The 12522-nt window shown below is 36.6% G+C and overlaps 1 protein-coding gene across 1 annotated transcript; it reads left to right on the top strand.

Annotated features, from left to right (window-relative positions):
- Positions 1-2252, top strand: LOC148771212 (uncharacterized). The gene is made up of 4 exons (XM_088817539.1): positions 1-202; positions 752-901; positions 953-2082; positions 2241-2252. Exons 1-4 carry the CDS (start codon positions 1-3, stop codon positions 2250-2252), a joined length of 1494 nt encoding a protein of 497 aa, XP_088673665.1.
- Positions 2253-12522: the final 10270 nt, after the last annotated feature.

The following is a 12522-nucleotide window of genomic DNA, read 5'->3' as shown; positions in this document are numbered from 1 at the left end:
ATGGAGGAAACTGAAACAATTTCTCAATACAATGAGAAGTTGATTGATTTGGCTAATGAATTTCAATCCTTAGGTGGTCCTTTGAGCAACGAGACATTAGTGAATAAGGTATTGAGAACTCTTCCAGATAGGTTCAGCATGACGGTCACTGCTATTGAGGAGGCTAAAGATACATCATCTCTACGGCTGGACGAATTAATAGGTAGTCTCAAGTCCAGAGAGATGAACTTTGAAGATCAAAGAAAGGAGAAAGGAAAGGCTATCTCAAATGCACTCCAGGCAGAATTAGAGAAGGAAGATGTTGCTCCGGAATATGATGATGATGCAGAAGAATGCCTCAATAATGTGGCATTTCAGATTCAGAAATTCAATAGGGCGTACAGACGAAGTGGAATCAAGCCCAGGCAGTTATTTTCAGAAGGGTCTCCACAAAATCGACAAACTCAGCCCCGGAACAGATCTATTCCACAGAGAACATTTCCTCAAACACCTTCTCAAAACAATTTAAAAAATTCTTCTTTTATTCGTTCAAATTCTGAACCACCTAACTTGGATCATATTAAATGCAGGGCCTGTTCAGGATTTGGACATTATGCTAATGAATGTGCAAATACCTTGAGAAGGAGAGGAATGAGTTTGATTTGTGCTGTCAGTGATGAGGAGGAAGAACAACCTGAACAGACAGAGGAACAGCAATCCTCTAAACAAGCTCTTTCTGTCAGATATCTTACTGAAAGTTCCTCTGAAACAGAATCCCAAGGAGTCTCCCTGGATGCTGCAACACTTTCTGAAACACTTTCAATTTGTGAGTTAAATACTGATCATTATACATGTTTAAACTCTATTTCTGTGAATGCAGCAGAATCCAGTAATGAAGCAGTCAGTGATGATGAAGACATGTGTAAAAAGCTGATCAGAAACTTGGAGAAGAAGACTCAAGCTCTAGATGCAGCCAACAAGGAAAATTCCTCCCTCAAAGACACAATCACACATTTGGAGGTTGGAATCACCAAGAAGGATCTTGAACTGGCAAAAGTGAAAGAAGAACTCAAAAAGGCAACTCTAGCAATCAAGAGGATGAACACTGGCACAACTAAGCTCGAAGAGATTGTGTCAATGGAAAAGCACTACAAACATGAAGGGCTAGGGTTCAAAAAACAATTGAAGCCAGTTAAGAAGAAAGAAATTGTCTTTGTAAAAGAAAAAGGTGCAAACAGAAAGGATTGCAGGAAGTCCACAGTCACCACTCCAGATTCCAGAATAAGAGGTTATGTTTGTCATTACTGTTTCTCACCAGGACACATTCGTCCATTTTGTGAAAAACTCAGCAGTGACAAAATGTTGTATAAAATAATCCACAACACCTCAAGGAACACCTCAAAGAAAAAGGTAGAATCTACCAAAAAGGAGTGTAAAATATGGACTCCCAAAGGTAAACTTTCGTGCAAAGCAGTATACACCTCTTTAAATGCTAACATTTCAGGTTCATGGTACTTTGATAGTGGATGCTCTAGGCACATGACTGGAACAAAGGAATTTCTATCAAACTACCACACACTTAATGGAGGACGTGTAACCTATGGAGGAGGAGCTAAAGGCAAAGTGGTTGGACGTGGAACACTCAGTATTGAAGGGCTTCCAAAACTCTCAAATGTTTTACACGTTGAAGGATTGGGGTCAAACCTCATCAGTATCAGTCAATTGTGTGATGATGATCTACGTGTAGAATTTGATAAATACTGTTGTTCTGTGTTTGATAATCAAAATCATTGTGTACTTACAGGTTCCAGATCAATGGATAATTGCTATCAAACAGGTGACACCATCTCATGCAAGAGCTCAAGAGTAAGTGAAGTAGAGCTGTGGCACCAGAAACTAGGCCACACAAATTTCAAGAATCTGAAGCTGCTCAACAAGTACAATGCTATAAGAGGAGTACCAGATCTCAAGATCAAGGATATTCCTATATGTGGAATGTGCCAGAAGGGAAAACAAACCAGAGTACCACACAAAGTGTTGCAACACGTTGGTACCACTATTTGTTTTGAACTAGTACATATGGATCTTATGGGTCCTATAGAGGTAGAAAGCCTAGGTGGTAAAAAATATGTCTTTGTGTGTGTGGATGATTTTTCAAGATATACTTGGGTGTACTTTTTAAGAGAAAAATCAGACACTTTTGATGTATTCAGAAATTTGTATAGGTTTGTTAAAACTCAATTTCAAGTTTCTATTCGTAGGATAAGATCTGATCATGGAAAAGAATTTGAGAATGCTTTATTTGTTGCTTTTTGTAATAAAAAGGGTATAAAGCATGAATTTTCTGCTCCAAAAACTCCTCAGCAAAATGGCATTGCTGAAAGAAAAAACAGAACCATCCAGGAAATGGCTAGGGTGATGATGAGTGCAAAAAATCTGTCTAAGAGGTTTTGGGCTGAGGCTGTCAACACAGCCTGTCACATCTCAAACCGTGTGTACCTAAGATTAGGATCTATGATGACTTCATATGAAATTCTTTATGGTAAGAAACCTAATCTAGAATACATGCATGTGTTTGGATGTGTCTGCTATGTTCTAAATGATAGAGATCATCTAGCTAAGTTTGATTCAAAAAGTGATTTGAGTTTATTTATGGGATACTCTAATAACAGTCATGCTTATAGAGTATATAATCTAAGAACTCGAACCATTATTGAATCTGTAAATGTGGTATTTGATGACTTTGCTGATCTCCGCAGTAAAACAGCTGAAGATGAAGTTGATGACTTAATTGCTGAAAGAGAAACAACAGAGGAAGACATTTCTACCACAGAGAGCCCAGACACAAACAGTCCAGTCTTAAGAGAAGAAGGTGTTGAGCCAAGTGTCACCACATCTGACTCAACACATCCTACAGAGACTGAATCACAGCCAATCTTTGATGTCTGCAGAAAGGAACCCTCAAGTAGAATTCAGAAAAATCACCCATCTACTCAAGTAGTGGGAGATATCTTTGATGGAATGAGGACCAGGAGAAAAGAGAGAGTAAACTACAGAGATATGGTAAGATTTGCAAATTTATCTTCTGAATGTGCACTAACTGGAACCACTTGTTTTGTGTCTTCAGTGGAACCAAGGAATATTGCAGAAGCTCTGAAGGATGAATTCTGGGTCAATGCAATGCATGAAGAATTGAATCAATTCATCAGGAATGATGTTTGGTACTTAGTTCCCAGACCAAGCCATGTAAATGTGATAGGAACTAAGTGGATCTACAAGAACAAAACTGATGAAAAAGGTACAGTTGTTAGAAACAAGGCTAGGTTAGTAGCACAAGGATACACTCAAATTGAGGGTATAGACTTTGATGAGACCTTTGCTCCAGTAGCTAGAATTGAATCTATTAGATTACTTCTTGCTATAGCCTGCTTTCTTAAAATCAAACTGTACCAAATGGATATCAAAAGTGCATTTCTGAATGGAGTTTTAAATGAAGAAGCATATGTAGAACAGCCAAAGGGTTTTGAAGATTCTGCCAAACCTAATCATGTTTTCAAGCTTAAGAAGGCACTGTATGGTCTTAAACAAGCTCCTAGAGCTTGGTATCAAAGACTCACTGACTTCTTACTTGAAATACAGTTCAAAAGAGGGGAGGCAGACAGAACCTTGTTTGTTAGAAGAACTAATAATCATATTATTATTGTTCAGATATATGTTGATGACATTGTTTTTGGCTCTACTTGTGCTAACCTTTTGCAGTCTTTTGTAGATTCTATGTCTCACACTTTTGAAATGAGTATGGTAGGGGAGTTGAATTATTTCTTAGGACTTCAAATCAAACAAACAGGTGAAGGAATGTTTGTGAATCAAAAGAAGTATGCTCTCAATCTGGTCAAAAGGTTTGAGTTGGAATCAGCCAAGCACATGAAAACTCCAATGGGTTCCAGTCAAAAACTGTCTAAGGATGATGTTGCAGAAGATGTCGACAGCACTCTCTACAGAAGCATGATTGGAAGTCTTCTGTATCTAACAGCAAGCAGGCCTGACATTATGTTTAGTGTTTGTGTGTGTGCCAGATATCAAGCTAATCCCAAGGTCACTCATCTTAAAGCTGTGAAGAGGATTATTAGGTATGTTGCAGGTACAGTAGACTTAGGGATTCAGTTTTTCAAAGACACAAATACAAACTTGATAGGCTTTAGTGATTCTGATTGGGCTGGGGATATTAGTGACAGAAAAAGCACCTCAGGTGCATGTTTCTTTCTGGGGAATAATCTAGTTTCTTGGTTTAGTAGAAAGCAAAACTGTGTATCTCTTTCAACAGCTGAATCAGAATATGTAGCTGCTGGAGGGTGTTGTGGTCAACTAATTTGGATGAAACAAATGTTGGGGGATTATGGGTTAACCAGTGATACCCTGACCATATATTGTGATAATTCAAGTGCTATTGACATTTCAAAAAATCCTGTTCAACACTCACGAACTAAACACATAGATATTAAACATCATTTTATTCGTGACATAGTTGAGAAAAATATTTTGTGCTTAAAGTACATTCCTACAGAAGATCAGCTGGCTGACATCTTTACAAAGGCATTAGATTATGAGAGGTTTTCAAAACTCAGAAAATCTCTCGGGATGTGTACTCAATAAACATGTCCTGAAACGTGTTGCAGCATCTCATCAAATATCTTAAGCTGCAACACAATTTACTGAAGCATTAGCTTCATTAAATAATGACTTCACTGTGATGAATTATTTCCTAAATCAGTAACTGGAAGTCTTTCACCTTGAAACGTGATCATGCTTCATGTAAACATTTAGCCAATAATTACACTCACATAAGTCAAACTCCTCTATTTTGATAGTCATATCTTAGTAACTGAGGAACCTTCAAACTGAACACTTGATCATGTTCCATGTGAATTGTTTGACTTGAAAATAAGAGTTTATATATCTATATATTTAAAAAAAAAAAAAAAAAAAAAAAAAAAAAAAAAAAAAAAAAAAAATAAAATATATATATATATATAATAAATATATATAATTGTATCTATGCCTGTCAGCTATTTTTTTCTCACTATTAATCATTAATAAAGGTGTTTTTCTATTTTTGTGAATAATTCATGAGTGCTACGGTATTATTTGTATTTTGATTGAATTATCCCTATTTATATGGGTCATGGGGTACATGGGTTAATTCTTCATTTTCCACTAAGTCCACTCCTCATTATGCCATGTGTCACGTTTTGCTTTAAACTGCCAAAGGAAATTTTATTCTCCTTAAACACACTCTCCCCAAGAAAAACGGACACCACTTCTTCACCTTCTCCACTTCAATTTTTTTTTTCTTCTTCACCAGCAAAAATTAGGGCTTATAAATTTAGTGCTTCTTTTCTCAAAAACTCACACTCGAAAATCAAAAGCACAAGAAGCTATTTTCCTTCATCTACTGTATCATGGCATCCCCACCTAGAAATCCTCCTCCAGCCGTCGATGGTGATGTTCACAACGATGCTGCAGCACCTGTACCAGCAGACCCAAATCTGGCCCTCATCGTTCACCCAATCAACTTCGATGCTCTACCCATCAGCTACATTGAGCCCGGAGATGAGCTGAACCCGATTGACCCAGATAATTTTGATTTTGTGGGTCCCTCTTCCACTGCCGGAAGGTTTCCAACGCGCAGGTCAAAACGCACGAACCCTTTTCCAGATCTGAACACTGCGGTGCCACAACGCCGAAGAGGAGAACACTCTCCCCGAAGAGGAAGCAGAGGTGGAAGAAGAGGAGGCAGAGGTGGTCGCACTCCGGTTCAGTCAAATCCACGAAGAGGTCTTCATCTGGTAGATGAAGAAACTGATGATGAAGCAGGGGATCCTACCTTTGCAGCACCACAGGCTCAAGCCATGTCCTCCAGCTCCTCCGAGTCATCTTCCAACAACTCACCTTCCCCAGCATCAACTCAGGGGGAGCCCAGCATGGCAACAGCAGCCTCTCCACATTCTGCTCCAGAAGGTGTTGCTGCACCTGTTTCAGAAGGTGTTGCTGCACCTAGTTCAGAAGGTGTTGCTGCACCTGTCTCTGAAGGTGTTGCTACACATGCTCCAGAAGATGCTGCTGCACCTACTGCTTCAACTGAAGATGCTGCCCCTTATCAGGATGAAGAAATGCCTGATTTCTCTGGAATGTCATCAGCAGAGCATGTAGACATCCCATTTGTCGATGCTCAGGAGTTCACCACTACAGAAGAAACTCCATCAGCACCTCAGGAAGATCCTCTGGAAACCCTGGCAGAAGCAGCAGCTCAAGCAGATACAATTCCTCCTCAGGCTGAAGTATCTGAGAAAAGTGAAGACAGTTGGGAAGTTCCACTAGCTACTTTTCGCAAAAACTTGTCCTCTTCTGATTCAGACAGTGAATCCTCTGAAGACTCTTCTCAGCAGGAAGAAGGTGTTGCCCCACGTGCTGCATCACCTGAACCAGCATATGTCCCTGATGAGCTTGAAGATTCAGAAGATGATGCTTCCTCAGAAGAAGAAGAACCAGACCTGGATGGGAAGAACTTGTCAACCCCTTTTGAGGTAACAAATGCCTTCAGTCCAAATTTCTATTTTGAGTCTGATTCACTGTTGAGTCCTCAAGTCATGAATTGTCATTTCATTGAGGAAAAGAAAATTTCTAAGGAAGAATTTGATAGGTATAGGATAACAGCTTTTCTTCACCAAAGAAAAATCCTTAACCTAGTTGAGATTGCCTGCTCTTATGATCCCTTGGTTGTGAAAGAGTTTTATGCCAATTTGCAAACTTCTTTTTTAAAGAAAAATTCCCCAAACTTTGGCAAAGTCTTTGTGCGCAATGCCATTTATTCTTTTTCTCCCAAAGTTATCAACTCTCATTTACAAACTCCTACTGTGATTGATGAGGATAATTATGGTGATTTTACTGAGATTTGCAAAGTTATTTCTGGAAACCGTTTAAGAAATTGGCCTGCACACCCAAGAAAATTTCAAGTCTCTCAACTCACTGCTTTCTACTCTGTCCTGTTTAGACTCACAGTGGCTAATTGGATTCCATCCAAAAATGTCTCTGTGGTAACTAAGCCTCATGCTGTACTCATGTACAAATTGGGGATGGGTTTACCAGTGGATTTTGGCAAACTGTTCTTTGATACTATTGGTCATCTTGCCCAGAAAATTTCACCTTCCACTCACCTCCCCTATCCTTCTCTCATCTATTCCATCTTACTCTCTCAAAATTTGGGCCAAGATGACTCAGAATATCTTCACACCCCACAAGGCATGATCACTGTGTCTCAAAATTTTCTGAGGGCTCCTCATGTTCAAGATCTTCCTTGGAATGGAGATGATTTTCTCTCAACTGAATCAGGTCAAAATAACATTGGTACTGAGGGTGTTGCACCTCATGTTGACAACACTTCTAACCTTCTTGTGTCTGTTCCTAGAGATCTTCTATTGCAGCAGCTTACTCATTCTCTAGCTCAGATTACCTATCATCAGTCCATGGTGGAGATGATTCAGAAGGCCCTTTCTGATCAAAAAGGGGGAGAAAAAGGTCATGAAACTGAAGCAGGAACATCTCATCCTTTGGATGCTAGAGGCAGAGAGCAAGGAGTCAATGAAGAGGAAGCAAAGAAAGAGGGGGAAGCTCAAGAAGAAAGCAGTGGATCTAGTGATGGAGGAGGAGCAGCAGCTGAAACTGAGGAGACCTTGGAGACTTTAGATATTTTACTTTAGATTGTTTTCATGAACAATATTTTTGTTTATGTTTTGTTTATTTTCCCTCTGAACTTTTGTTTAGGACTGCACTTTGATTATTTCTTTTGTTGAACTATCTTGCTGAATTTGGTTTTAATTTATTGTTTCTATGTTTTTCAAATGGTATCAAATTCAGGGGGAGTTCGAGCAATATCTCAGGGGGAGTCTTTGACTACGATTTAGTTTTGATCAGAAAGTCAAAAAAGGGGGAGTTTGAAACACGTGAATAAAATTCACAATGTGTTTTTAACTTTTCTTAACTTCCAAACTAAATCTTAGTTAGTGGGCTAAGTGGGGTTAAGTAGTGCTTAGTGGATTTAATTATGGAATTTATATTAACTTCCTAACTAACCCACTAACCCATTATCTTGAGTGCACTTGTGGTTGGTTTTCTTGCAGATCATGGGCTGAAGAGTGGAAGCTTGGCAAGTCTATAAATACCAAACTCAAGACTCAAGATTGTTATAGATTTCGAAGAAACAAAAAGAGAGCTGAAGTTTAATCTCGAGAATTTTAGTGTGTTTCTAGGATCTGTTGTACGTACTCTTTAAGAGTACATTCTTTGAAATCTAGAATTTTTGATATCTTTCTTTTAGTATCTAGATTTGGTTGTAAGAGTGATCTTGAAAAAGATTCACTCATAAGGAAGAAGTTTTCGCACTCTTCTGTTTGTATTCTTGGAATACTGATTTTAATATATTTTTCCGTCCTGTAAAGGGCAAGTTCACAAGTCTTTACTTGTGAACATTTTTTAATTCTGAGCATTGTCTTTTAATAGTTATATTTCCGCTGCATGTTGTCTCAAGTGTCATAACATTTTAGATAACATCTCTGTATAATACGAATTCGGGACCATAAATTCTTTCAGGGTGAGTTGTTTGGTGGTTGTTGGGGTGGGGGAGGGGGGCAGCCGGCAGGGGGCGGCGGTGCGGGGGAGGCATGTAGAAGATGACGACTTGTTTTCCTTTTCTTTTTCTATGATTTATTAATATTGAATAAAATATTTTTGAATTTTGTTTGTTTGACATATTACATATTTATTAGGGATAACCCGCTTGTTCATATTTTCTAATGAGGTAGATCCAATTAATTTTTCCCTTTTTGAGATACACCCAAATTTGTCAACTTGGCAAAATATATTATATAATTTCCCTTTAATACCCCTGTTTTATTTTTGAACGGCATTTATTTCCTTAACTACGTGATATGAGATTTGCTGATACGTGATTCTAAAATCACGGAATAAATTTACGTGAGATCATTGGCCGTTCTATCAAATCGTGTCTATCAAATCGTGTACAATTTTTTTTTGAAGATTTATCCAGCGTTCCATCGTTTTAATTGCCTTTGAAGATTTCTTCACCGTCAAGCGGGTATGAATGCGTCTTTTTTCGCTTTTATTTTCGCTGTATGTACAGGATTGTCGTGTACGGTGGTTAGACATTTTTAAGAGTTGTGTTGATACTGATTCTATTAAGTAGAACGTTTTTTAACAAAATTACGTCGTCATATATACATCGTTATTTTTGGCAGATGATGTTTGTTTGGAAGAGGATTGACAGAGTTAGAAGAGGATAGTTCACGCAGATCGGACCAGAGTTGTTTTATATGAGCTTCGTAGTTGGTTTATGCAATAATCGGAATAATTGTCCGCTGTGGTCAAGTTCATGTTTTTTATCCCGATCGATAGTTGGTTTATTTGTTTATAACAGCCGATTTAAGTGTGCTAGGTAGTACATTAAAATATAGTTCGTAGTCTTTTTTAATTTAGCGTATGGATTTTGCATTTTAAGTTTATTTTTGATGATATTAATGTATTGTCATTCAAATGTATTTGCAGTCTATTTAATCATTTTTTAGTATTATGCATTTTTAATTTTGTTTCATGATTTTAGGTTTTTTCGATGGCGAATTTCGTACGGATTTTGTTGAGGTTTGGTGGGTTGGTTGCTATAAAGAGGTGTTTACGATGTAATGGCTCGGTAACTTCGGTTAAGTGTTAAACCGTTGTAATACAGTAGTATACTATTATGAATACCGTATGATACTACCATTATCATTTTATTATACTATTATGAGATTATTAATGTACTAGAGTTTTTTAACTCGACATATTGGTTTGATTGTGTTATGATGTGTTTTATGTATTTTATCAAAACCCTAGATTGAAATTATGAGATTATTAATGTACTATTTTATTGGTTATGTTGGAATACTTTACGTTGGTGTTGTTCTCAATGTTCTTGTCATTTCAGTGGTATATTGTTTGTAACACAATTTCATATCACTACTATAACCGTAATATACTATCATAGCAGATTAATGTACTATATTGAAATTATTAATATACTATGTGGTTGAATAATACGGGATCCATAGTCGATTAACGAGATCCATAGTCGAATTAGATTAATAAGATAGTCTATTACATGATATAAGGAAAATTACCCTAATTGATTAGTATTTCAAACAAACATATTATTCAGTTTCCATATATATTATTATTTTTTCATATATATTATTATTTACCCTAATAGTTTTCATATAATAAGGAAAATTACCCTAATTGATTAGTATTTCAAACAAACATATTATTCAGTTTCCATATATATTATTATTTTTCCAATAGTCAATTAACTAAACCCATAGTCGAATTAGATACATGGGATAGTCTATTAAAAGATATGAGATAGTCTATTAATTTTAAAACACAAATCCGCCGCCGTCACTTCTCAAATCTAGGGTTTTGATGATTCTTCGGCCCATAGTCGATTAACGAGATCCATAGTAAAATTATACCAGTGGGATAGTCTATTAAATGATATGGGATAGTATATTAATACAGATGTAATTCGACTATGCATCTCGTTAATCAACTATGAGCCGAAGAATTATCAAAACCCTAGATTTGAGTAATCCTAGATTTGAGTAACCCTAGATTGGAGCAGTGACGGCGACGGCGACGGCGCCCAACGACGATATCACTTCTGGTGGATGTCCTGCCCATCAATTGTCGCAATATCACTGATTTAGTGCTCGAATTCAGTATGCGATTATAACAGATCTGCAATTACACAAACGTGATAGTCGATTTAGCCAAAACATATCAACAAATCGATGGATGATAGCGATTCAGCGAGTGGCGACGACGTACCTACGGAGGCTTGGTCGGAGTGCAGAAAAATCGCCGATCCACGGCCATGCAAATTTCTGGTTTTGGGAGGTTTTGCAGTTTTTTTTATAGTGGGTTTGTGGTGATAGTGTTTTAACGGGAAAATAGGGAGAGGTTTGATATTGTTTCAAAAGGTAAAGTAACGGGATTTGTGGGATTTGATTGAGGGTAATTATGTAATCTAGAAAAGTTTGGGTTTTTATCAAAATGGCAAATTTAAGTTTGGGTCTACCCCTATTATTTGAATGTTTAAGGGGGTTATATCTAATAGACCCTTTAAATAAAAATAGATCTACTTCAAATTAATTATAGAATATATTTTGAAAATAAAATAGAAATAAATATTATTTATAAACAAATATGTATAAATATTTAGATATAATTGGTATAATCATATTGGGGTTTTGGACTTTTTCTTTATTTCCAGGGGTAATTTGTCTTTTCAATTAAGTCAACTTCTAAATTCAATGCAAGGGCCAGTGAGCTACATAAGACGCGATATAGGGGGGTAAATGCTAATTGTTTTAACACGGGGTCTTTTCTAGCAATTAGACTTTTCACAGGGGCTGTGCAATTAACTCGTCCAAACTATAGTACTGTATAGGTTTAACAGTAATACAGTAAAACTCCTCATGCACATCGACTGGTACAGAACAGTCGATATCTTATAACTACTCGATATCTTATAACTACCCCTCATGAAATAATCTTGTCAACAATTACCCTTAAAATTGGTATATTTTGAGAAATATTCTATCAAAATTTGATGGAATTTTTAATTGAATAAAATAATTAGAGTATTTTAAATAGGTGCATGTTTGGAATGAATGGGTTTCTTTCCGACAACACATCTATTTATGAAATTAACTCTTTTCAAAACTACATATCCATTCATAAAAGGACTCTTAAATATCTATAAATAAGACAAAACCTGATTAGTTTTGCACAAGAGATAATAAGACGTTTGTGAATTTCTTCCTAAAACTCTTTTGTCAAAATTTCGTTCCTACGTTTCTAGTTCGCCGTGGGCTTCGAATTTGTGCAAATATCGAAGTATCCGATTGTTGTATCTTGGGAGACTACCGGGAGTGACTGTTGCACCGTAGACAGCCCAAAAATATTGTCTTAAGGACATTGCTTTTGCAAGCCTCAGTCGATTTTTCGTTCTTCATATTGTCGGTTAATTTCTACTTCCATGTAAGTGTAATTCTTATTCAACTATTTACGCAGATTGTTATATTTATACCAACCATGGTTATCGGATCGTAAAAATATCTCATATCATTTTGCTCCACATCTCGAACCATATCGTTATCGTATCGTATCGTAAGATATTTAACCAACTATCAAAATATCAATAAATATATATCTACATTATAAAAATATTATAAACATGTAAAATGTAATATAACTACTTATTTCAAAATAGATATAAATTCAAGTTTCAAAATCATATTATAAAATATGACAAATAACATCATCTAAGAGGGTGTTTGGCTAGGTTTATAAGATGTTGACAATAGCTTATAAGATGTTTAAGAGCTTATAAGTTATTCCAGTGTATTAGGTATTTTTTTTTAAAAAGATCTAAAA

The sequence above is a fragment of the Erythranthe guttata genome, chromosome 4, assembly GCF_056151865.1.
Source record: "Erythranthe guttata isolate IM_541 chromosome 4, IM_541, whole genome shotgun sequence".
NCBI classification, from domain to species: Eukaryota; Viridiplantae; Streptophyta; class Magnoliopsida; order Lamiales; family Phrymaceae; genus Erythranthe; species Erythranthe guttata.
The sequence above is the reverse complement of the archived record's forward strand: the minus strand, read 5'-3'. Positions and strand labels throughout refer to the sequence as shown.